The sequence below is a fragment of the Schistocerca serialis genome, chromosome 5 (genome assembly GCF_023864345.2).
Source record: "Schistocerca serialis cubense isolate TAMUIC-IGC-003099 chromosome 5, iqSchSeri2.2, whole genome shotgun sequence".
In the NCBI taxonomy this organism is placed as follows: domain Eukaryota; kingdom Metazoa; phylum Arthropoda; class Insecta; order Orthoptera; family Acrididae; genus Schistocerca; species Schistocerca serialis.
The window spans coordinates 167436765-167464709 of record NC_064642.1 but is presented as its reverse complement, the minus strand read 5'-3'; the positions used below and the strand labels follow the sequence as shown (position 1 = coordinate 167464709).

At 38.0% G+C, this 27945-nt stretch overlaps 1 protein-coding gene across 2 annotated transcripts in view; it reads left to right on the top strand.

Annotated features, from left to right (window-relative positions):
* LOC126481242 (uncharacterized) overlaps positions 1-27945 on the top strand; it is a 637746-nt gene that overhangs the window by 592787 nt on the left and 17014 nt on the right. For both annotated transcript variants that reach the window (XM_050104856.1, XM_050104855.1), the window contains 2 exons: positions 7773-7980; positions 24367-24562. In XM_050104856.1, coding sequence (XP_049960813.1) covers positions 7773-7980; positions 24367-24562 — 404 coding nt within the window. The remainder of the gene's footprint in view (positions 1-7772; positions 7981-24366; positions 24563-27945) is intronic.

Sequence of the window (27945 nt, the reverse complement as noted above, 5' to 3'; positions counted from 1 at the left end):
CACCCACTACCACAATGTGGTCGTGACCGAAGTGCAACCCTTCCCCAAATTGCTGCAGATTTCAGTGCTGGGCCATCTACAAGTGTCAGCGTGCGAACCATTCAACGAAACATCAACGATATGGGCTTTCGGAGCCGAAGGTCCACTGTCTCAACGAAACATCATCGATACGGGTCACCTAATCTAAAAACCCTTGTGTGCATTACACACACAGTCAGTTACCTAAGAAGCAGCCTCTGATGTGTAGTGCACACCTGACCAATTTAGGGCGGCCCTATCCATTCCAGATAACGATAGCTATGGTAAACCCAGGAGTATCAGCGTAAGATCGAAATAAATGCCTCCAGCTGGTGAGAGTATTAAAATCCAAATGGTATAGTGCTGAAGCATTCGTGACTAATTTCCTTAACTTGAAGTGCTCAAGAAAAGCAGTGAAGCTCCCATAATACTAGGTACGAAAGCTTGTTCAAACCTGAAATTAGAAATAGGGAGATATTTTTAGGAAAATTTAAGTGTATGTCAAAACTGGTATCAGAGACCATGACACGGGTGCGGCAGCAATGATTACCAAAGTACAAAAGACAACTGAAACAAGCAGAAAGATGTATATGATCAGTGAACTAGATAAAAAATTGGTAATGCCATATCTCAATGACGAACTTGAAACTTTTAGCACAGGTCAGGGGCATAAACAGGAAATCTGGCTCAAGTTTAAAAAAATAGTTGGCCACACATTGGATAGATATGTATCCAGTAGAACAGTTCATAATGGGAGGGAATCCGCATGGTATACAGTCACTGCAAAGAAACACCTAAAGAAACAGAGATTACTGCATTGTTGTTCTTGCGGTCCTCAGTCCTGAGACTGGTTTGATGCAGCTCTCCATGCTACTGTATCCTGTGCAAGCTTCTTCATCTCCCAGTAACTACTGCAACCTACATCCTTCTGAATCTGCGTAGTGTATTCATCTCATGGTCTCCCTCTACGATTTTTACCCTCCACGCTGCCCTCCAGTACTAATTGATGCCTCAGAATATATCCTACCAACCGATCCCATCTTCTAGTCAAGTTGTGCCACAGATTTCTCTTCTCCCTAATCCAATACCTCCTCATTAGTTATGTGATCTACCCATCTAATCTTCAGCATTCTTCTGTAGCACCACATTTCAAAAGCTTCTATTCTCTTCTTGTCCAAACTATTTATCGTCCATGTTTCACTTCCATACATGGCTACACTCCATGCAAATACTATCAGAAACGACTTCCTGACACTTAAATCTATACTCGATGTTAACAAATTTCTATTCTTCAGAAACGCTTTCCTTGCCATTGCCAGTCAACATTTTCTATCCTCTCTACTTCGACCATCATCAGTTATTTTCCTCCCCAAACAGCAAAACTCCTTTACTACTTTAAGTGCCTCATTTCCCTCGGCATCACCTGATTTAATTCGACTACATTCCATTATCCTCGTTTTGCTTTTGTTGATGTTCATCTTATATCCTCCTTTCAAGACACTATCCATTCCGTTCAACTGCTCTTCCAAGTCCTTTGGTGTCTCTGACAGAATTACAATGTCATCAGCGAACATCAAAGTTTTTATTTCTTCTCCATGGATTTTAATACCTACTCCGAATTTTTCTTTTGTTTCCTTCACTGCTTGCTCAATATACAGATTGAATAACATCGGGGAGAGGCTACAACCCTGTCTCACTCCCTTCCCAACCACTGCTTTCCTTTCGTGTCCCTCGACTCTTATAACTGCCATCTGGTTTCTGTACAAATAGTAAATAGCCTCTCGTTCCCTGTATTTTACCCCTGCCACCTTTAGAATTTGAAAGAGAGTATTCCAGTCAACATTGTCAAAAGCTTTCTCTAAGTCTACAAATGCTAGAAACGTAGGTTTGCCTTTCCTTAAACTAGCTTCTAAGATAAGTCGTAGGGTCAGTATTGCCTCACGTGTTCCAATATTTCTACGGAATCCAAACTGATCTTCCCCGAAGTCGGCTTCTACTAGTTTTTTCATTCGTCTGTAAAGAATTCGCGTTAGTATTTTGCAGCCCTGACTTATTAAACTGATAGTTCGGTAATTTTCGCATCTGTCAACACCTGCTTTCTTTGGGATTGGAATTATTATATTCTTCTTGAAGTCTGAGGTTATTTCGCCTGTCTCATATATCTTGCTCACCAGATGGTAGAGTTTTGTCAGGACTGGCTCTCGCAAGGCTGTCAGTAGTTATAATGGAAATTTGTCTACTCCCGAGGCCTTGTTTCGACTCAGGTCTTTCAGTGCCCTGTCAAATTCTTCACGCAGTATCATATCACCCATTTCATCTTCATCTACATCCTCTTCAATTTCCATACTATTGTCCTCTAGTACATCGTCCTTGAATAGACCCTCTATATACTCCCTCCACCTTTCTGCTTACCCATCTTTGCTTAGAACTGGGTTTCCATCTGAGCTCTTGGTATTCATACAAGTGGTTCTCTTTTCTCCAAAGGTCTCTTTAATTTTCCTGTAGGCAGTATCTATCTTACCCCTGGTGAGACAAGCCTCTACATCCTTACATTTGTCCTCTATCCATGCCTGCTTAGCCATTTTGCACTTCCGGTCGATCTCATTTTTGAGACATTTGTATTTCTTTTTGCCTGCTTCATTTACTGCATTTTTATATTTTCTCCTTTCATCAATTAAGTTCAATATTTCTTCTGTTACCCAAGGATTTCTAGCAGTCCTCATCTTTTTACCTACTTGATCCTCTGCTGCCTTCACTACTTCATCCCTCAAAGCTACCCATTCTTCCTCTACTGTATTTCTTTCCCCCATTCCTGTCAATTGTTCCCTTATGATCTCCTTGAAACTCTGTACGACCTCTGGTTCTTTCAGTTTATCGTGGTCCCATCTCCTTAAATTCCCACCTTTTTGCAGTTTCTTCAGTTTTAACCTACAGTTCATAACCAATAGACTGTGGTCAGAGTCCACATCTGCCCCTGGAAATGTCTTAAAATTTAAAACCTGGTTCCTAAATCTCTGTCTTGCCATTATATAATCTATCTGAAACCTGTCAGTATCTCCAGGCTTCTTCTGTGAATACAACCTTCTTTATGATTCTTGAACCAAGTGTTAGCTATGATTAAGTTGTGCTTTGTGCAAAATTCTCATTTCTTCCCCCCAATCCATATTCACCTACTACGTTTCCTTCTCTCCCTTTTCCTACTACCGAATTGCAGTCACCCATGACTATTAAATTTTCGTCTCCCTTCACTTTCTGAATAATTTCTTTTATTTCATCACACATTTCTTCAATTTCTTCGTCATCTGCAGAGCTAGTTGGCATATAAACTTGTACTACTGTAGTAGGCGTGGGCTTCGTGTCTATCTTGACCACAATAATGCGTTCACTATGCTGTTTGTAGTAGCTTACCCGCACTCCTATTTTTTTATTCATTATTAAACCTACTCCTGCATTATCCCTACTTGATTTTGTATTTATAACCGTGTATTCGCCTGACCTAAAGTCTTGTTCCTCCTGCCACCGAACTTCACTAATTCCCACTATATCTAACTTTAAACTATCCATTTCGCTTTTTAAATTTTCTAACCTACCTGCCCGATTAAGGGATCTGACATTCCACGATCCGATCCGCAGAACGCCAGTTTTCTTTTTCCTGATAACGACGTCCTCCTGAGTAGTCCCCGCCCGGAGATCCGAATGGGGGACTGTTTTACCTCCGGAATATTTTACCCAAGAGGACTCCATCATCATTTAATCATACAGTAAAGCTGCATGCCCTCGGGAAAAATTACGGATGTAGTTTCCCCTTGCTTTCAACAGTTCGCAGTACCAGCACAGCAAGGCCGTTTTGGTTAGTGTTACAAGGCCAGATCAGTCAATCATCTAGACTGTTCCCCCTGCAACTACTGAAAAGGCTGCTGCCCCTCTTCAGGAACCACACGTTTGTCTGGCCTCTCAACAGATATCCCTTCTTTTGTGGTTGCACCTACGGTACGGCTATCTGTATCGCTGAGGCACGCAAGCCTCCCCACCAACAGCAACGTCCATGGTTCATGAGGCGGCGGGGGGGGGGGGGGGGGGGGGGGGGGGGGAAGGGGGGGGACTACTGCATACTAATAGTAAAACAAAGCGTTTGGCTGCAGATAGAGAAATGCTGAACGAAACCCGTTTGGCTTCAAGAGAGCAAAGCTTGATGCCTTCAATGATTAACCTAACAGAATATTGTCAAATGACATTTCACAAAGTCCAAAAAAATTCTGATCGTATGTAAAGGCTGTTAGTGGCAGCAATGTTAGTGTCCAATCCCTAGCAAATGAGACAGGAATTGAAATTGAGGGTACCAAAGCAAAAGCTGAAATGCTTAACTCCGTTTTCAGATGTTACTTTACAAAGGAAAACCCAGGAGAACTCCCCCAGTTTAATCCTCACACCACTGAAAAGATGAATGAAATAAGAATTAGTGTCGGTGGTGTTGAGAAACAGCTGAAGTCCTTAAAATCGAACTAAGCTCCAGGCCCCGTTGGAATCCCTGTCAGATTCTATAGTGAATTTGCGGCTGCGTTAGCCCATCTTCTCATTATAATCTATCATAGATACCTCGAACAGAAAAAGCACAGGTCACACCTGTCTACAAGAAGGGTAGTAGAAGTGATCGACAAAACACTGTCCAATACCCTTGACATCAATTTGTTGTAGAGTCTTCGAACATTAGAATCTTAGAACACATTCTGAACTCAACCATAATGAGGTATCCTAAAGAAATGACCTTCTCAATGCCAACTAGGATGGATTTCGAAAACATCGATCATGTGATACCCAACTAGCCCTTTTCTTACGTCATGCTGAAAGCTTTGGATCAAGGCTATCGGGTAAATGTTTCATTTCTTGATTTCCGAAAAGCATTTGACTCATTGCCACACTTATGGTCATAAGTACGATCACATGGGATATCAAGTGAAATTTGTGACTGAATTAAGGACTTTTGCTAGGGAGAATGCAACAAGTTATCTTCGGTGGTTGGTTGCTTTTGGGGAAGGAGACCAGACAGCGAGGTCATCGGTCTCATCGGATTAGGGAAGGGTGGGGTACGAAGTCGGCTGTGCCCTTTCAGAGCAACCATCCCGGCATTTGCCTGGAGTGATTTAGGGAAATCACGGAAAGCCTAAATCAGGATGGCCGGGCGCAGGATTGAACCGTCGTCCTCCCGCATGCGAGTCCAGTGTCTAACCACTGCGCCACCTCTCTCGGTCAAGTTATCTTGGATGGAGAGTCATTGTCGGATGTAGAAATAACTTAGGGTGTGCCCGGGAGAAGTGTGTTGGGACCTTGCTGTTCATGTTGTCTATTAATGACCTTAAAGACAATATTAATAGTAAAAGCAGGCTTTTTGCAGATGATGCAATTACCTATAATGAAGCACTATCTGATAGAAGCTGCATAAATATTCAGTCAGATTTTGATAAGATTTCAACTTGGTGCAGGGCTTGGTAGCTTTCTTTAAATGTTCAGAAATGTAAAATTTTGCACTTCACAAAACGTCAAAAATTGTGTATCTTATGACCATAATTACTGTTGGAATCGGCCAACTCATACAAATACCTAGGTGCTACACTTTGTAAGGATATGAAATTGAATGATCACACAGTTTCAGTCGTGGGTAAAGCAGGTAGTAGACTTTAGTATAATACTGGGGAAGTGCAATCAGTTTACAAAAGAGACTGCTAACAGATCGCTTGTGCGACCCATCCTAGAATATTGCTCAAGTGTGTGAGACTCGTACCAGATAGGACTAAGAAGGGATATTGAACATATACAGAGAAGGGCAGCACGAATGGTGACAGGTTTGTTTAATCCATGGGAGAGTGTCGGAGAGATACTGAAGGAACTGAAATGGCAGACTCTTGAAGGCAGACGTAAAATATTCCAAGAAACTCTTGTAACGAATTTTCAAGAATTGGCTTTAAATGATTACTCTAGGGATGTACTACAACTCCCTATGTACCGCTCACACAGTGGTCGTGAGGTTAAGATTAGAATACTTATTACAGGCACAGAGGCTTTCAAGCAATCATTCTTTCCACGCTCCATACGTGAATGGAACGGGAAGGAACCCTAATAACTGGTACAGTGGGACGTACCTTCTGCCATGCACCTCACGTTGGTTTGGAGAGTGTAGATGCAGACGTAGACGTATATCTGAAGCCATTGCACAAGGTAATTGTTGTCCCGAAGCGCTTGGCCGTGCTGCTGAATCATTGTCAGATTCACTTTCATTGCTCACTTCGAAATCGATGCCTAATAGCAACTTCAACGCTTTTTCGGCTGTGCAAAAATGTTTGCTCATATTCAGACTAAAGGACTTACTAAAAATGAAACACCTACTGCCAAGGAAATAGACAATATAGGTTTTATATATCGACAACAAAAGTGTCTCCGCTCGCACCGCACTGCTAACCTGAATGGGCAATATTTTTTGCCGGTAGCACAATGCAGAGTGAATTCCCGTGACATCTAGTGGTAACAAACGCCGCTCAGCGTTCCAAGAAGCCCGCTAGATAGGGCCAGGGACATTCTTTCAATAACGCTTTAACTTAGAAAAACGGCTAACACAGTGGTCGTGAGGTTAAGATTAGAATACTTACTACAGGCACAGAGGAATTCAAGCAATCATTCTTTCCGCGCTCCATACGTGAATGGAACAGGAAGGAACCCTATTAACTGTAGTAGAAGTGATCCACAAGACTAGTATCCCATACCCTTGACATCAATTTGTTGTAGAATCTTAGAACATTAGAATCTTAGAACATATTCTGAGCTCAAGCATAATGAGGTCTCCTGAAGAGAATGACCTTCTCAATGCCAACTGCTACAGTAGTTCACCGGATGGAACGTCTGTTTCCCAGCCGACTTCTACAGCAGTCCACCGTATGTAACGCTCGATTGCAGTGGACTTCCACAGAATTCAACCGTAGTTAAAGGGTTTAAGAAGTGACAGATTTCAGAATTAATCCATCCACTGTAATGTGAGACTTCTCAGGGACATCGCTGCGAAGAAATGCTGTTTGAAGTCACTCATAGGAATTAGAGTTCTAAACATTGTAAAATGCTTCGAAGTACTTTGCCGAGCTCTGAGTACATTACTGAACTCACATGTGGGCATTGAGCTGAGGCAGTGGATCTTTCATCAACTCGTTTCATGGTCACTGATGTGAATTTAATGTCAACATCAGTGGTAATTGGTTAACAGTAGATGCTTGTAAAATTTGGATGTATCTTTATGATGAAGTATCATAGTTTATCCTATTTTCCTTCCAGATTATATTTCATTTAATCATTTTGCAATTAGTGACATTATCTTTTAATTTCAGTGTAGCATGCGTTATTCAGTAAGTTAGGCATTAATAATAAGCTACTTCTTACCATTAATGAGATGAAAGATGTTAACATCAATTCAGTTCCTACGACTGAACAGGTCCATTTCTGAGTTAATATAACGCAATGGCTAACATTTTAATATGTTCCTGTATCACAACAGAGCAGGATCAAGAACAATATGAATAAATGCAAGCAGAGCTTGGACAGATTTCAACATTGGTAACATAAATTTTGTTTCCACTCAAATAAAATGCAGTCGTCCATATTTTAAAGTGATTGTTACAGAGTAATGGTACATAGTATAATAATCTTAAAGCGATAAGTAGTATTTTTAAGTTGAAAGCCAGAAATTTATTGTTTTGTTTCCTTGTTGCTCCTAGGCTGTTTGGGTGTTCGTTGTTAGCCTGCCAGTTATTTTTATCAACGCACCTCGGCATGCCATCCCACACTCTCCCAAAACAATGACAACTCTTGACTCTGCTGGTACGGGGTTGTTTGTCATTGGACTCTTGGCAGAAACCTATGCGGACTTGCAAAAGTTTTCTTTTAGGCAAGATCCGGCCAACAAAGGAAAATGGTGTAATGATGGTGAGTTCATAAACATTATTCTTCAATAATAATACAGTGTTAATTTTGTCAAACAGCTTTACATTTTTTGCACAGGGTGTCCACAATTAAAGTTCCAGTTTCAAAATGCTGTAGAAATAATGGGTGTCTGGGAAATAAGGACGAATTTGAATTGTGTACCATTTTATCATATGAGGGTTTGCAGCCGTGATTTTTCATGTTTGTTACCTGCCATCCTTCCCATTAGTTGCCTGATAGCTTTTGTGTGGTGAGCATTGTTGTTTGATGTTTAGTTTCGTCATGGAGCAGATGACAATTGAGCAACGTATCCAAGTGATAAAAAGTTGTTACAGAAACAGTGAAAGTCCCACGGTAACCGTTCGTGAATTGCATGGGACACCCGGACGTAATGCTGCTTCAACCGAATCATTAGTTCGGAAGTTGATCCGAAAGTTTGAGAACACAGGTTCTGAAAACAGTACGACCGTTTTCTGTTCGAACCCAAGAAAACATTGCTGTCGTGCGTCACAATGTGACCGTAAGCCCCAAGAAACCGGTTCGCTGACGAGCTCAGTAATTGAACTTATCACCAAATTCGTTGCATGAAATCCTTTCAAAAGATCTGAAAATGCATGTGTACAAGATTCAACTTACACAAGAGTCGAACCCTGCAGGGCATGGAAAGAGACATCGATTTTCTCAGTGTGTCTTGGCTCTACAAGCGGAGAACGAGAACTTCACAACAAGAATATTTTTTTCAAATGAGGCGCACTTCCACCTCAGTGGGCAGGTCAATAAGCAGAACTGCAGAATATAGGATGACGAAAATCCGCGAGTGACTGTGGAAGATGAGATGCATTCACTAGGCTCGGCTGTAGGTTCTGGGCAGGAGGACTGATCAGCCCATACTTTTATGAAAATGACTAGGGAGCTACCGTCACTGTGAACGGCGACCGTTGTCGAAACATGCTTTCTGATTGGGTTTTGCCTCCTATTGATAAAACGACGATTTTTGGTTTCAACGAGATGATGCCACATGCCACATATCCCGTGAAACAATTGCCCTGCTGAATGAAAAGTTTTCTCAAAAAATTGCCTCTTTGTGGCAACCAGGAATGGCCTGCCACATCATGCGGTCTTACACCTTGTCTTTTTTCTTTCTTTTTGTGAAATCAAAAGCGTACCCAAACGTACCACAAATAACAGATGTTAGTGAATGCGTCCTCTAGAACTTCAATAAACACACTGCTCGTTGCTGCGCGTCCTTGGGTGGTCATATGGAGAATATAATTTTTCATACATAAATGAGAGAAGTTACTTAATGTCTTTGTAAAAAATCATTACATTTTCAATAAATTTTGTAGGTTCTATAGCACCTTAATATTCGTCCCTGCTTCCTGGACGCCCTGTAGTACCACTACTCAGAATGACGTCGAATTTGAACAGCATAGGAGGAAATTATTCAGATAGTGAAGGGAGACGAAAATTTAATTGTCATGGGTGACTGGAATTCGTCAGTAGGAAAAGGGAGAGAAGGAAACATAGTAGGTGAATATGGATTGGGGCTAAGAAATGAAAGAGGAAGCCGTCTGGTAGAATTTTGCACAGAGCATTACTTAATCACAGCTAACACTTGGTTCAAGAATCATAAAAGAAGGTTGTATACATGGAAGAATCCCGGAGATACTAAAAGGTGTCAGATAGATTATATAATAGTAAGACAGAGATTTAGGAACCAGGTTTTAAGTTGTAAGACATTTCCAGGGGCAGATGAGGACTCTGACCACAATCTATTGGTTATGAACTGCAGATTAAAACTGAAGAAACTGCAAAAAGGTGGGAATTTAAGGAGATGGGACCTGGATAAGCTGACTAAACCAGAGGTGGTACAGAGTTTCAGGGAGAGCATAAGGGAACAATTGACAGTAGTGGGGGAAAGAAGTACAGTAGAAGAAGAATGGCTAGCTCTGAGGGATGAAGTAGTGAAGGCAGCAGAGGATCAAGTAGGTAAAAAGACGAGGGCTAGTAGAAATCCTTGGGTAACAGAAGAAATATTGAATTTAATTGATGAAAGGAGAAAATATAAAAATGCAGTAAATGAAGCAGGCAAAAAGGAATACAAGCGTCTCAAAAATGGGATCGACAGGAAGTGCAAAACGGCTAAGCAGGGATGGCTAGAGGACAAATGTAAGGATGTAGAGGCTTGTCTCACTAGGGGTAAGATAGATACTGCCTACAGGAAAATTAAAGAGACCTTTGGAGAAAAGAGAACCACTTGTACGAATATCAAGAGCTCAGATGCAAACCCAGTTCTAACCAAAGAAGGGAAAGCAGAAAGATGGAAGGAGTATATAGAGGGTCTACACAAGGGCGATGCACTTGAGGACAATATTATAGAAATGGAAGAGAATGTAGATGAAGATGAAATGGGAGATGCGATACTGCGTGAAGAGTTTGACAGAGCCTTGAAAGACCTGAGCCGAAACAAGGCCCTGGTAGTAGACAACATTCCATTAGAACTACTGACGGCCTTGGGAGAGCCAGTCCTGACAAAACTCTACCATCTGGTGAGGAAGATGTATGACACAGGCGAAGTACCCTCAGACTTCAAGAAAAATATAATAATTCCAATCCCAAAGAAAGCAGGTGTTGACAGATGCGAAAATTACCGAACTATCAGTTTAATAAGTCACAGCTGCAAAATACTAATGCGAATTCTGTACAGACGAATGGAAAAACTGGTAGAAGCGGACCTCGGGGAAGATCAGTTTGGATTCCGTAGAAATATTGGAACACGTGAGTCAATACTGACCATACAACTTATCTTAGAAGAAAGATTAAGGAAAGGCAAACCTACGTTTCTAGCATTTGTAGACTTAGAGAAAGCTTTTGACAATGTTGACTGGAATACTCTCTTCCAAATTCTAAAGGTGGCAGGGGTAAAACACAGGGAGCGAAAGGCTATTTACAATTTGTACAGAAACCAGATGGCAGTTAAAAGAGTCGAGGGACATGAAAGGGAAGCAGTGGTTGGGAAGGGAGTGAGACAGGGTTGTAGCCTCTCCCCAATGTTATTCAATCTGTATATTGAGCAAGCAGTAAAGGAAACAAAAGAAGAATTCGGAGTAGGTATTAAAATCCACGGAGAAGAAATAAAAACTTTGAGGTTCGCCGATGACATTGTAATTCTGTCAGAGACAGCAAAGGACTTGGAAGAGCAGTTGAACGGAATGGACATTGTCTTGAAAGGAGGATATAAGATGAACATCAACAAAAGCAAAACGAGGATTAAGTCGGGTGATGTTGAGGGTATTAGATTAGGAAATGAGACACTTAAAGTAGTAAAGGAGTTTTGCTATTTGGGGAGCAAAATAACTGATGATGGTCGAAGTAGAGAGGATATAAAATGTAGACTGGCAATGGCAAGGAAAGCGTTTCTAAAGAAGAGAAATTTGTTAACATCGAGTATAGATTTAAGAGTCAGGAAGTCGTTTCTGAAAGTATTTGTATGGAGTGTAGCCATGTATGGAAGTGAAACATGGACGATAAATAGTTTGGACAGGAAGAGAAGAGAAGCTTTCGAAATGTGGTGCCACAGAATAATGCTGAAGATTAGATGGGTAGATCACATAACTAATGAGGAGGTATTGAATAGGATTGGAGAGAAGAGAAGTTTGTGGCACAACTTGACTAGAAGAAGGGATCGGTTGATAGGACATGTCCTGAGGCATCAAGGGATCACAAATTTAGCATTGGAGGGCAGCGTGCAGGGTAAAAATCGTAGAGGGAGACCAAGAGATTAATACACTAAGCAGATTCAGAAGGATGTAGGTTGCTGTAGGTACTGGGAGATAAAGAAACTTGCACAGGATAGGGTAGCATGGAGAGCTGCATCAAACCAGTCTCAGGACTGAAGACCACAACAACAACAACAACAGGAGGAGGAAATGTCATTGAACAACCAAAAAAAACGAAAATTTGACCAAAGACGGCACTGTAAGCGTCAGAACATGCACACCAACAGATGCATGCCATACTGCTGTCCCCCAGTTTACATCCAAGATGCCCCAGCATGGCTGTCTCCATGAAAGATCGCAAGCTGCTGGTGAACCTCATTTACAAGAATGGTGACTGTGCGCCAGTAGCCCTGCAGAAGTTCTGGACACTCAAGGGTATTAAAAATGCCATTGGTCCAATGTCTGCTAAGGGTCTGGAGAAAATGGTTGCAAATTTCCAAAAGAAAAGCTCTTTTGAAGTGCAATGTAGCAGAGGGAGGAAAGCATTTGATCAAACGTCAGTTGAAGATGTTGCCACAGCAATTCAGGGGTCGATCAGTCGTATGCAGGCATGCAGTGCGCAGGGAACTGCTTGAATGTGGGACATGCCTGTGAGCACAGTCCTATGAATCATCCTGCATTGCAATCTATACAAAGTCACACTTGTTCATGGACCCGTCAGCAAGACAAAAATTCAATCCAGAATTTCTTGCTCACATGGAAGTGGACAATGAATGGCCATGGAACATTCCGTGGACAGATGAAGCTCATTTCCATATCCAAGGACAGGGCAATATGAAGAATTGTAGAATATGGTCAATGGAAAATCCAGGCATCAACCGGTACCTCTTCATTCTGCAATGTTGCATGTTGATCATGTTGTTTATTGTAGGGCCATATGTTTTTGAGGAGACAAGTTCTGTGGGTCCTGTTATGTGTACCATCACAGGTAAATGCTGTGAGAGTCGTTTGTGCTCCAACATCATTCCAACCCTTCAACAATGTGGATGAGTGGGTAGGATCATTTTTATACAAGAAGGCACTCTCCTGCACATTGGACAGCCAGTGCAGCTGCTGCTGCACAGGTGTTTCAGAAATGCTAGTAATATCAGTCATCATTTCCCTATCGTCTGGCCATCCAGATCACCTGTGATTTCAGACTGTCAGGTTATCTAAAAGATGTTATGTTCAGTGCTCCAATTACATATGCAGGTGAATTCAAGGGATACATTGTGCAATGCATTCTGAACATGGCCCCAGAGATGCTACTATTTGCTGCAGAACATGCTGTTTCCTCGTCTTTTGCCAGTCTCACAACAATTACAAACAGATGACATTTTGATTTTTTGTGGTTTTGATCCCAGGGCAATTAAAAACTGATGTCATTTTGCTTTGTATGCAGTTTTTGTCCACAGAACAACTAATGGAAGATGGCCATGCAAACAGAAATATTAAAAACCAATTTTTCCATTCAGTGATGTGTGACCTTGCCATGATGGATGACCTTACCTAACTAACAGTACCACAACTGTTACAACAACAAATACATAAGTTTTATGTCACCTTTGAGCGTATTTACATTCAATCGGTGTCATCAAAGTTCACACAGTAATAAAAACAGTAATAATAATAATAATAATAATAATAACACAAACTTGGGCCAATGTCATTAGCTATCAGAAAATAAGCTAAGATAGATACACTACATATCTAAATAAATGCCAATAACAGCATAAAGTTTCCTAACAGAATGATTACAAGTTAAATGAACTACATAGTTAAGTGGATGAAAAAGATATGGAATAATCAAACAGATAAATAACAAAAATTATGTGAAACAGCAATAAAATAGTTACTCAGTGTGGTATTTGTGAAGTTTGTAGTTAATTTATTGCTCATTCTGATAAGAAATGTGGGTCACTTGACACACACTCGAGGAACTCTTGAGCAGAATAAATTACTTTACTTGTCATCCATCTCGAAATTACTCACTGGCACTGAATAGGGATTTTCACATAATTTGTTGAAGTAGACAGGACCAAGACATTTGTAACTGTTATGAGTCTTTGCAAGCCTAGCACACTGAAGAATGCAAAATATGCATATAATAGTAGTTCTTTACTGCTACTGCCCCTCAGCTTGTACAGCAGATAGATGACACATGCTAGTCTGCCACATAATTTCCCTGCATGAGTATCCCAGCTGAGCTTATGATCTCTTTCAAATCCTGACAGTTTGCTTCTTTTGTTATCATGACTGGGAGCATTCAGACTCAATACAGTACCTTCAGTTTTACTACCATTCTTCTGCAGTGCCTTTGCTTCAAGCCATTTAGTACGTCCCTCCTTTGCCACTGCCATGCTGTGTTGCACATTTTCAAAGTCGGTACCACAAGTGATGAATGTTATGTCGTATGAATATAGCACTGCATCGCGTGGTACAACTGTTAATAAGTTATGTAAATGTATGTAAATAATGAAAAGGAATGGCCCAAGAACAGATCCTTAAGGTATGCCCTTTACAGCTGGAAGACATTCAGATATTTCATTATTTAACTTAACTAACTGTTTTCTATTGTCCAAGGACGACTGCGTAGTCACAGCAATCTCTTTCACTCTGTAATGGTAGAGTTTTTTGTGAGAATGTTATGGGAGGCCATATCAAAAGCTTTCCTGACATTCATCGGTGCTGCACAGATAAAATCTTTACTTTCAAACCAGTTGTATATTTTTGCTACCATCCTCTCAACGGCTTTGACAGTAGAAAGGCTGGATCTGAAACCATGCTGTGAGGAGGTAAGTATACCATTATCCTTCAAATATTGACTCATATGTTTAAACATGCAGCATTCTATTATTTTTTATGTTTCGGTATGAATGATATAGGTCGATAGTTATCTGGAGATGCTATATCTCCTTTATTATGCACTGATTTAACTACAGATACTTTTAAACATTCCAGACAAATACTGACTACTAAACTTGTGCAGTCATGCACACTGAACAGTACAGATGTGTAATGTGCGACTGAAACCATAGCTGTCATATTGCAATTCATCTGTCATTCGCAGCTGATCCCATTTGCATTAAGAAACTTACTGTGCCATCTATTGCTCAATTTTTTTCGTGACATTTCCCCTGCATCAATAGTATGCTGTTCAAATTTGATGTCATTCTGAACAGTGGTTTCCTTTATACAGTGTTTTGAAACTGGTATTTTAATTATGGACAGTCTGTGCTTAATATCCTAGTTTTTATTTGATATATGAGTTTATTTGTATATCAGTTCTTAAAAGCACATGATATTCATCAAATTTATGAAACAAACATAATCAACAGTAAATTATGTATCATTATTAATTTTCATTGATCAAGAAAACCAGACTATTTGAGGCTGAATATGTCTAGTGTGTCCATTAATATAAACTGAATTTCTTGTAATGAAATTTCATTAAACTGATATTACCATTACAATTTCACCCATGTTTACTCTCTCTCTCTCTCTCTCTGTGTGTGTGTGTGTGTGTGTGTGTGTGTGTGTGTGTGTGTGTGTGTGTGTGAGAGAGAGAGAGAGAGAGAGAGAGAGAGAGAGAGAGAGAGAGAGAGACAGACAGACAGACAGACAGAGAGACTGCCCCTTGGGAGTTCCACAGATTGTGTACACTGTTATAATCTAATGGAATATGACTTTTCATCACACATACGTTTCTAAAAAAATAAGTTCCTTAAGATGAAGAAGGAAGCTGTAAGACTGCATTGTCAGATGATACTACACTTTTTGTTATATACATTTTCTCATTTAATGTATGTACTTGCCTGGGTCCACACTATTTTCTTTTTAACAGGATACTGTCTAGCAGTAGTAGTAGTAGTAGTAGTAGAAGTAGCAGCAGGAGTAGTACTAGTAGTAGTTTTATTCATCATAGTTCTCTTTTACAAGGATATTGAGCATGTCTTTGTATTACAACTTAAGAACAACAAAAATAAAGTAATTTGCATATACAGACATCTACAGACATACAGGTCTAGTAAGATAAGGGTGGGGAATGTAGTCAACGACAGCCTTATAATAGGGATACCCTGACATTTGCCTGAAATAATTTAGAGAAACCAAGGAGATCCTAAATCAGGATGGCTGGATGTAGACTGAGGCCTTGACGGTCCCAAATACAAGGCCACTCTGTTTAAAACAGTGCTACTGCATTCAGTTTGCCCTTTAGGTTGCAGAACTGTTTTACAAATGAGTTATTAGAATAAAAAGGCTAATGCTACATTGTTCATTCATGTCTCACTTCCAGTCACTGGACACACTGCACACACTATACACACATTGTTTCATAAGACTACGCATACTATCAGCTGATGTCAGGACTATTTTGTGCACTGCAGCTCCCCGTTTGCTAGCCTGAAAAACTGAAACAGCATACCTTTGTAATGAATCAGATGTTGCGTTCATAATGTGAATAAGGTGTTAGTGTTATACACCGTGTAGCTTTGAGAGTAAGTTTCTCCAGAAAAGGGAAAAGGAGGGAAGAAGTATAGTGGAAAATCGTTATGTCGAATGTTGTATGTTATGTTATCCCTATTATTAGTTATCAGTGTTTATTTTACCAAACCCCTACTGTGTATTATCTAAATAATCCTTCAGTGTACAGAATGTGTACAAAGAAAAGTGTGAGGTCATCCACATGGGTACTTAAAGAAATCTGATAAATTTTGAGTATATGATAAATCGCACAAACTTAAGGGCTGTCAATTTGAGCCAGTACCTAGGAATTATAATTATGAGCAACTTAAATTGGAAAGACCACATAGATAATATGGTGGGGAAGGCAAAACAAAGACTGCACTTTGTTGGCAGAACACTTAGAAGATGCGACAAAACCCGCTAAAGAGACAGCCTACATTACACTTGTCCGTCCTCTGCTGGAATATTGCTGCATGGTGTGGGATCCTCACCAGGTAGGATTGATGGAGGACATTGAAAAAGTGCAAAGAAGGGCAGCCCGTTTCGTGTTATCGCGCAATAGGGGTGAGAGTGTCACTGATATGATACGCTAGTTGGGGGGGGCAGTCACTGAAACAAAGGCTGGAATATTGCGGCGAGGTCTATTTATGAAATTTCAATCACCAGCTTTCTCTTCCGAATGCAAAAATATTTTGTTGACACCCACCTATGTAGGGAGAAATCATCATAATAATAAAATCAGAGCTCGATTGGAAAAACTTAGGTGTTCCTTTTTCCCACGCGCCATTCGAGAGTGGAATGGTAGAGAAGTAGTATGAAAATGGTTCGATGAACCCTCTGCCAGGCACTTAAGTGTGAATTGCAAAATAACCATGTAAATGTAGATGTGGATGTAGAATGTATTACATAACAGATACTATTTAACTGCTTTTTAAAATAAGTTTCTTTTAGCAATGTATTTAATCTCCTTTGGCAATTTATTGTATAGTTTTATTCCTTGATAGAAAATGCTGTTTTGAGTTTTATGTACAGTCTTTCTTAGTAAATGTAAGTTCAGTCCAGATCTTGTTCCATGGTCGTGGACAGAGCTGTTGCGCAAGTAGTTATCAATGCTATTTTTGATGTGCACAACTGACTGGTAAATTTACTCACATGGGGCAGTTAAAATCCCCACTGTTTTGAACAGATCTTTACAAGCAGTGTGACTGCTAGTTTTTGTTATTATATTTGTGGCCATTCTCTAAATTTTGAAAATTGTTCATTTGTTCCCCAGAAAAGAATGCCATAGCTAAGAATTGAGTGTACATACTGAATGAGTAGTATGTAATTAACATACACTGGGTTACACATTGACAACAGGATTCTAAGGGCATAACATGCTGATGACATTCTGTTTGGAAGCATTTTTGTGTGTTCACACCACTTCAGCTGAAAATCTGTATTCATTCCTAGATATTTTGCACTTGTTACACTATCTTTAGAGTTGCCACCTTCATTATATTTATATTTTCACTCTTCAAAATGAAGTTATGGTATTTGTTTTCTTTATGTTCCATGTCACTTTCTTACTTATTGACCAGTTGTAAACTTCCCTTGATTTGCTTTCTCAGGAAGGAGTTCTCTTGTTTTCTCAGTGACTATAATATAGCTGTCATCAGCAAAGAGAAATCTTTCCGCATAGCTAACAATACTGGGAAAGCCACTGATGTATATCGGGTACAGTACTGGTCCTAAAATGCTACCCAGAAGAACTCCTCTATTCATGTATTTTGGTTCTGATAAGTATTTAAAAATAATAGACTTATTTGAAGTACCTGTTATCTCTACCCTTTGTTAGGTATGATTGGAACCAGTCATTAGCTGTCCCTCTTATTCCTAATGCTTCTACCTTATTTAGTTGAATCTTATGGTCAGCAGCCTTAGAAAGTTCTAAAAATATGCCTGTGACACTCTCATCCTTGTCAAAAGCATCAAGTAACACTTTTGTGAATTCTGCTGTAGCTGACTGTGTATCTCTATCGCTTCAGAAACCAAACTGTGATTCACTTAGAAGGTTGTAATTGTTCAAGTAATTCATTAATTTGCCTTTCATATTTTATTCTATAATTTTTGAGAATGGAGAAAGCAGAAAAATGGGTTGATAATTTTCTGTGTCTTCTACAGTGCCATTCCTTAGCAGCCCATTTTAAAAACTCTGAAATTTCCCAGACAGGAGGGATTAATTTATTATGTTTATTAAGGGAGCTTGTATACCCTCTATGCATTGTTTCAGTAGACACATTGGCACTTCATCTAACTCTGTGAACTTTTTTTTTTTAGTTTTGTGCAGTTTTACTGTACAAAACTGTAGTAACATCATTGTACTTTATGCATAATTATTTACAGTTGTCTATTTATTTCTTGTTAATTTCTAATGTAACTACACCACAATACTCGAAGATTGGCCATTCACATAGTCAGCGAGGTGATGTGGATCATTTATTACTTTATCCTACTCTGTCATCAGTATGTTGGTAATCCTTTGTTTTTCCTCTCCCTTTTTCCTTTTTTATGACATTCCAAATTGCTTTGCTTTATTCTCTGCACTGTGTATTATTTTGTCATTCAACTGCTTTATTGCAACAATCAGCACCTTTCTACTACACTTTTTGTACCAGTGATAAAAATGTAAGAACTCTGGCTCATTATGACTCTTTTTCGTGTAACTGAGGTACTTAAGGATTTGAGAGAACTTATTAATACCTGCTATTTGTTTTTATGAGACACTGATACTGTTGCGGATACTTCTGGAACTGTCATTTCAAAGTTCTGTTTAAATAATTTTGAACATTTGGAGAATTTCACATTTGCATTTGTTTCTCTATACACTTCATCCCAGCTTTGGTTTGCTAGGTCTTTCGAAAAAAATTTTATTTTGATTTCTGATAAATGTCTTTTGCAGACTTTCAGTTCAGTGAATTTTTCCATACCTCATTTTACTGTTATTTTTTGGCAGAAAAGGTCTGATAGTCCACTTTTGACAATACACAGTAGTGCTTGGGCAGTAAATGGAGTTCCATATGGTTCACTGTAAAGAACCATTCTATATTAAGTAAGCAGGTGTGAGTAAACACATACGCAACTGGTTTTGTGCAGAACTGTTTCAACTGATTTTCGAAGATCTGGATCAGCACCGTGATAAAAGTGACCAGACCTGCAGCTGACTTAAGAAAAGTAATACATTTCTAAACACAATAGTGTGAGCAAGAGTAATGCGTTTCATCATGGGACTAAAGCAAGGACTGAACATTGCTAGTGTCAAGAGAGTGGAACCAAAAACTGGAATGAAACTTCCTGGCAGGTTAAACTGTGTACTGGAATGGGACTCAAACCTGCCTTTCACAGCCAAATGCTTTAACAACTGAACTATTCTAGCATGAGTCACAACCTATCCTCACAGCTTTACTTCTGCTGATACCTTGTCTCCTATCTTCCAAATTTCATAGAAGTTCTCTTGTGAAACTTGTAGGACTAGCACTTCTGCAAGAAAGGATATTGCAAAGACTGGGAGCAGCCACAATCTGGGTGATTATTTCCAGAATGAATGTTTCACACTACTGCACATTTGTGAAGTTTTAAAAGTAGAAGATGAGGTGCTGTGGAAGTAAAGCTGTAACGACAGGTCATGTATCATGCTAGGATACCTCAGTTGTCAGAGCACTTGCCAGTGAGTCCCAGTCCAGCACACAATTTTAATCTGCTAAGAAGTTTCATACCCACACACTTTGCTCCAGAGTGAAAAGTCATTCTGGAAAGGACTTGAATTATCACTTTGTGATTTAATAGTGACATGGCTTACCACAGAATAAAATGAGAACCATGATAAATGCTAAACATTCTGAGTGCATACCAATAAAATTAAGACTGATTTGAACTGTGACTTAACAAATGCAGTATTCATAAAAATACTTTCATTTTTAAAAAACCCATCACTTGTTAAATAATAATATGAACTGTTATACATATCAGTTACATCATGGTGTAGGGTAACATGTATCCAACCAGACATGAAGTACAGATAGTTCTTGTGACCATATTATCAATAAATTGGACTGTAGGCTTATAAAACTTTAAATTAAATTTGTTTTTGATGTCTCTTGTGTCCAGAAAAATTGAGGAAGAAAATTTCTATTGACGGTGTAAGGAACCATCTTCCTATATTCTTGAAATGATTTAGAGAAGCCAGTGAAACCTAAATCAGTATAATTAGAGGGAATTTTAATCTTATTTCTTTCAAAACTAACTCCAGTGACTTAATCTCATCACCATCACATTCAGTAGTGAAAGATAAACAAAAGGGTGCTTGCTTCAGTTGTAAAAATATGCAATGGCAGACAACTCACTTGGTCTGATGTGTATCATTATTAGAAGGAAATCATACAAACAGCACTTTTTAACCTAAAGGTGAAAATTTTAAGGCAGTAATTCTAAGTTACCCTGAGAAGCACTGAGAAAAATCTGGCTGTGGCTGACAGTGAGTCACTCTGACTGCAGTAAAGTCTCACATGTCATGTCATTAGAGAATATGTTCATCGCTTAGCCACTGAAAGCAGCATCTTGAACTACTTATTTGATTAGAATTTCAGGGGTTGATGCTCAACATGCAGTCTTTTTTGGCTCTGACAAGGATGGCTCATTCCCATAATGGAATCATTATATACATTCAGATATCAGATCAAAGTCTTGAAGAAGTTGTGTCCTGTATTCTCTTTTATGACCTTATCTGACTATCCAAAGAACAAATCGTTCAAAAATATTGTAGTATTGCAACTTTGCCACCAAGGATGCTCAAACCTATGGGCAGGACAGTCTGCCACCCTCACTCCCCCCCCCCCGAGCTCTCTCTCTCTCTTTGCTGTCAGGGAAAGGAAAAATGTAGTGTATTCATTTGTTTTTCTTTCAACAAAATGGTTCAAAAGTCAGTATTACACTGGTTTTTAACATGGTTAGATCTGAAAAATTTTTATGGCTTGCTTGCAAGTCACCATTTGTCTTCCAAAATATTAAAAATATACCATACCCCCAGATCTAGGCCCCCGTAACAACTGTTGTATGGGCACACTTGATTGACATTGTCATTTCCAATGCGTATGAATTATTATTCAGATACAACAAACAAATCTTGATTGTATTTTGCCAATTTGTGTGACCAAAATTATTTTTACTGCAAGGAGGGACCATTGAGGGCAATGATCAATAATGAGTTGAATGAGTTTGTGATCCTGATGGAAATCATGACTTCTAAACTGAAGATAATTGCAGTTTGTTCTCCCCAAATGTCACTGTGTTCTGATGGATATTTTAAGAAACAGTATTACAAAAGAAATTGATTTAAGTGTTTTTGTTCTGAATATGACTTGTTCATGTAGTTTGTATTTTAATTATTTACTCATACAACTCTAAATATTTAAATCCAATTGATGTTATGAGTAATTTAAAAATCTCTTTTACAGTGGGGTTTGACAAATTAGAAGAAAAATCGGGTTACATATTGTATATTGCTACATACAATTTATTCAAATATACATATTAAAATATGGATAGATACATCTATTTCTAAATCTTGGCATATTTTATGCTAAGCTACAGGCTGTTTAGTCTATATCTCTTATAATTATTTTGATGTGCAAAAGGCAATTGTATGGGACAGTTGGTGTATGTAACTGTTTAAAACAAGACCTACAAGATATTTTAGTTTTAAAAATTTTGAACATGTGTCTGCAGGTCATCTTCTGCATGATGAAAATTTGCCTTGCTCCAGGAAAATAACCTCACCAAAAATGATATATCTTATGTGGCAGTGACAGAAAGCATAACAGGACTGAAGCAACAACTTTTCAGAAACACAATTCCTTTTTTTACACAACAAATAAATAACACATGACAGATTTTTACAAGTATATTCAGTATGACTCTTTCAAGTGTATTTCAAATGTAGATATATGCAGAGGAATTTAAAGGATATGCACTCAGTGGCAGAATGATTATTCTGAAAATATGCTCACAATCTTTTCATAATTAACAGACAAGAATTATCTTTAAACCAGGTATTTGATAACTTAAGGTACTCTTTTTTGTTGTTGTTTCAGTATGTCAACATTTTTTCCAGAATGTATGACTTGTGTCACCTACATAAAGCACTGCTTTGCATAGTATGTCACTGGGCAGGCCATTTACAAACATTGTAGACAGCAGTTCCAAAGCACTGATCCTTACAGAACCCCTTGAGTTATGCTGGTGTGAGTGATGGTGTGGGTGACAGGGATATGATCATATGCAGAGAGAATTTGCTCATTATATTTACAGCTAGTCTCATACTATGGTCAGCTGATGATAACATTTAGTTTGTGTACCTTACCTATTTATGTAAGTGCCCCATTGGTCCTCTTTCTCATACACACATATACAGATGAAGCACAAAAATGCAGTGGAAACCATTAATTTGATTTGAAGACAGATTGTGTACATAATGTTTGTGACTATAGGGTATGGGTACATTGTGGTGTCACTTATGATGACATTTCTGGCTCTAGAATACAGTAACTTTATGACACCAATATGCAGGATTACAAATGCTTTGTGGTGAGGTCAAGTAGGCCTACTGCCATTATAGCATCAACATCCTATTTCTTTTTTTTTTTTTTTTAATCGGTTTCTCAAAATGGGGGGAATGAATTTAAGGATGTTTATTGTACTGACTAACCCATTTTTATTTCTAAGATTATAGCACAACACTCACTTTGATTTGCCGTTTGCATCACAATTATTTTCAGAGCAGATAGGTTTTTCAATGTTTTCACTAAATCACTGTAAGTGAATGCCCAAATATTCCATTCAACAAGGTCTAGGAAAATTCCTCCACCTCACTCACTTGTGAAAACTAAGATGATATGCTGTCTACATCTAAATGACGACATCTACATGACTAGTCACCAGTTCACAATTAAGTGTCTACCAGTCAACCATCAGACATAAAACTATACTGTAATGAGGAATACAAACTACTTTCCTGTAAATAACATGTAATTGACAATACATTGAGATGTTACAGAAATTTTCAGTTTAATTCTGATATTTCTTATTATTACCCAGTGCTGAAATCATGTTTCATGGTGTAACATTCTACTACAATTTTATGTTGATGAAAAATAGCAAATTGTGTACTTTGGCTTCTAGCTTATTTTCAAAGCACATTACAAAATTATTTGAACTGTTCATAGTAGAATGCCACTTATCTCTTCTTTGCTCCTGCAAGAATAATTTTTGACAGTGTTGCTTCACTCCATTATATTTCTAATGGATGCATCATGTGTGAAGGAACAAAAAAAGTAGCACTCTAATTAGTGAAATTATGTACCCTTGACTGTAGTTTGATCTTCACGTTATCAAATCTCATAAAAATATATCAAACTTGACATAATAAATCAGCAGAATAGAATACTTTCTGTACTGATTGACTCCAAAGACAGTCCAAATACAATCGCCCTACAAGACTGACTCCATAATGCCTGCACATTTCTCTACAGATTATTCCACATGGTCACTACCATGCTACACTGTATAAAATAACAACAATTACATTTCCTAAACCTCATTATTGGAACAATTACATAAGTTAACTTACAACTGAAAATTTACACTTGATTAAGGTTTTTCACGTTGTGTCATATTGCAAATTGAAAATCTTCCACCATAAGTACGATTCAGAATGAGTTACTTTCTGACATGAAAAGTTCTAATTATATTTTAATTACTCTACTGTTTTTATTGCTAGCATATTTTTGGTGTTTGTGTGTGTTGTGGATTTTGATGTATACAAATCTTTTGAAGTGAATGTATAATATGTAATAACCAGTCCTAGGAACTGTTGACAAGACTGTATTTCTAGAATGTTCTAAGAAAAACAAATCTGCGTCATAAAAAATGAACTGGAGGTAAAAATTATGTCTGGACAACACCAAATTAAATATAAAGTTCATAACCAAGTGGAAATATGAAGAGGAAAATCAGCAGTTACTCAAAATGTGAAGACAACATGCTACAATAGTATTGAATTTGTAATTTGTTTCTGAATTTGTCTTATATAAACTGTGTATATAACGTGTATTTTTTCTGTGTGTTTCAGGTCTGTGGAGGCTGTCAAGACACCCAAACTACTTTGGAGAGATTGTATTATGGTGGGGAATATTTATTATTTCAATAAATGTACTTGAAGGCATTGAGTGGATAGCTATTCTCTCCCCACTGTTTACAACATTTATTATCCTGTTTCTATCTGGCATGCCTCTTTTGGAAAAGTCAGCAGATGAGAGATATAGAGAGTAAGTACAAATTACAAAAGCCCAAACTAAATACAAATATCAGTCATGCCTCAAAATTTCTTATTAATAAAAGAAATAAATTTCTTGAATGAGTCCACAATTATTTGGAAATATTTCATGGATAATACTGTCTGGGTAGCTAAATAAATGCCTTTATTTATTATGCCACTTAGGCTACCGCCATCATTAGATATCTGCAATTAAGATTAAAGAAATATACATGGTGATGGTGTTTTTATACAACATCAAGTTACAAAATATTAAAGTGTTAAAAATATTTTCAAAAAATTCACTCTTCAAAGAACTCCAAACTTGCAAAACAAGGTTCAGTATCAGTATTAAAACCTGAGCCTCATTTTTTCCCTTCCATTTACACTTATAAAAAGACTTACGTTCTTTAAATTACAAACATAAAAAGCCAAATTATAGGACACAATTTAAATTAATATAATTGCATACTCATGACATTAACTTTCTATATGGTGGCAGTTAGTCAGTGTGAGTTCACTGAAACTTAACGACAAGTATTCATTGAATCTGTTAATAATACCTGTACAACAGCCACGTAAACTTTAGTAGTAAATATGTTTCACATTAATAGAAAGTTGCTATTATAAAGTGGTGTTTGCTGTTATAATTATGCATGGCCAATAAATGAAACACTGTGGCCTATGAACTAAAACTTGGCCAAACAATATACTAAAATTTGTAGACTTGTAAAGCATATTACAAAAAATAAAACAATTTGATTATTCAGTTCAAATATTTTAGAAGGCATCTTCATCTTGTGAAGGAATGAGCTACTTGTGTCCCAAGGTAGGTTGTTCGTAGTACAACCAGTGGGAGCTCTGCCGGCACAGCAAATTCATGGTGTGATGTGGCCCTGTCAACAACAGGAGATATGGCACAGTCAGCATACAACACACAAATAAAACAACACTTCCATGCTTTCACTTATCTAAACTTCCCTACACTTCTCCATTTTTAAGTGTCATCAGTGTACTACTGCTCCCCTCGCAGGAGCGAACCCTATTAACTTTGTCATGAATTTCCTCCCAATTTGTCCTAAATAAAAATTATTACAGTTGTTGCAGTTTATTTTATTCACTCCTGAGTCACTATACTTGTTGCATTTATTTTCAATTTTGTGGCATAACCTATTTTCTAGGCTACCTATGGTAAGGAAATCTATGCCAACGTTAGCATTCTTGAAACTGTGAGCAATGCTTTCAGAATGTAGGCCATTACATGTTAATTCTGTATATCTTTTATTATTCTGATGCATCACTGGTTCAGTAATTTCTCTTTATTTTATTTTTTCATACATATTTATAACACCACTCCTGCTGTATCTATTTGCACAACCTATTTGCATAAATAATTGAAGCTCTTTCTCAGTCCCTTTCTCACCCAAAAGCAATGCCAAGATTCTTTGTATCGTAGACCTGAAGAAGGCATATTTATACATTCAGGGATAACATGATTATGCTTTCATATTATTATCATTATTATTCTTTTCTAGCGAACGATCTGAAGGTGGAGCTGCCTTCCAAAATAGCTGAATTGAATAATCAAATTGTTTCATTTTTTATGATCTGTTTTACAAGTCTACATACTTTAGCATGTTGTTTGGCTAAGTTTTAGTTCATAGGGCACAGACTTTTTTAATTGGTCATATGTAATTATGAGGTGTGTTGAAAAAACATGGTAAATGAAATTTTTGGCAGCAACTGTTGATGTCACAACCATTGCATGTAATATGACTGACAGCCTGATCCATTGAGACAGGCACTGTCAATTTGGAACATATTCTGAGTTGTCAGTCAGCATCCACAAACACTAGAACAAGGTTGTGTTTACCATGTCTATCATGCATCATGGATTTCAAACAATGCATGAACATTAAGTTTCCAGTTGCAAAAAAGTGCCAAAGAGACTCATAAAATTCTTGAAATTGGTGTATGACAATAATGCTGTAACTTTTAAGATTGTTTACAAGCAGTATGAGCAATTTAAAAGCGGAAATGAGTCAGTAGGTGACAAGCAATCTTCAGGACATCCATTAACCTCAAATGCAAAATTTGTTCATAGACTTTCAAGTGATAAACAGAAGGAAAACTGTATGTCAGATTGTAGAAACTGAATGATCAAAATTGTAACTAAGAGTGACACTTGGGTCCATGTGCATGACCCTGAGATGAAAATTCAGACTTCACAATGGAAAACCTGTGAATCTCCTCACCCTAAAAAGGTACATCAGTCAAAATTGAATACCAAAGTGCTGCTCATTTTTTTCCTAAATTGAGAGCATAGGATGGCCAGAGTTTTTTCCAAGGGGAACAACTGTAAACACAGAATTTTCAAGGGCATATTGCAGTGTTTGAGAAACAGTTTATGAAGAAAGAGACGAGAAAAATGGGCTAATGGCTTCTTTCTTCATCACGACAATTTGCCATGCTGCACCTCTCTTTTGATCCATGAGTTTTTGGTTGGAAAAAACGTTCCTGTTTGTCCACATCCACCTTGATAACCAGATTTAGCACCATGCAACTTGTGGCCCTTCCCAGAAATTAAAACTTTGTGTACAGGAAAATATTTTGAGGCCATTCCTTACACTGAGAGGAGTCAATGTTGGGATAAGTGCATTGCTAGCCAAGGACAGTACTTTAAAGGAGATTATTAAATTCAATGTGAACTTATTGCTTTGTTTCTAATAAAGTTCTTCAGTGTAATTTTTTCATCACATGTCACATAACAGGAAGTACTATTTTTATAACCACCACTTTCTGTTAATGTAAAATGTATTCAGTACTGAAATTCATGTGGCTGTTGTATAGTTATTATTAACAGGTCCAATGAATACTTGTTGTTAAGTGTAGGTGAACTCTCCACATACAAATTGCCACCATGTGAAAAGTTAATGTCAAGAGTATACAATTATATTCTTTTAACCTCTGTTTTGTAGTTTGATTTTGTATACTATAATTTAAAGAATGTCCATCTTTTTATAAATGGAAATGAAAAAAAAGATAAAATAATAATAAAGCAACAGGAAAATTTGAAGGCAACATTACCCACACTAGTGCCACCTCCAAGCTAGAATAATTTTTGTCTGACACCCATGGTCTAGGGGTAACGTCTTTGACTAGTAACCAGAAACATCCTCAGTCCTTGGTTTGAACCTTACCACTGTTAGAATTTTTGAAAAAAAAAGAAAAAAAATCAGCTATGGTTGCCGAAGACATCTACATCTTCATCTATAGTCTGCAAGCGACCTCAAGGTGCATGGCAGAAGCTATGTCCCATTGTACCAGTTATTAGGGTGTCTTCCTGTTCCATTGACATACAGACGGCAGGAAGAATGATTCTTTGAATGCCTCTAT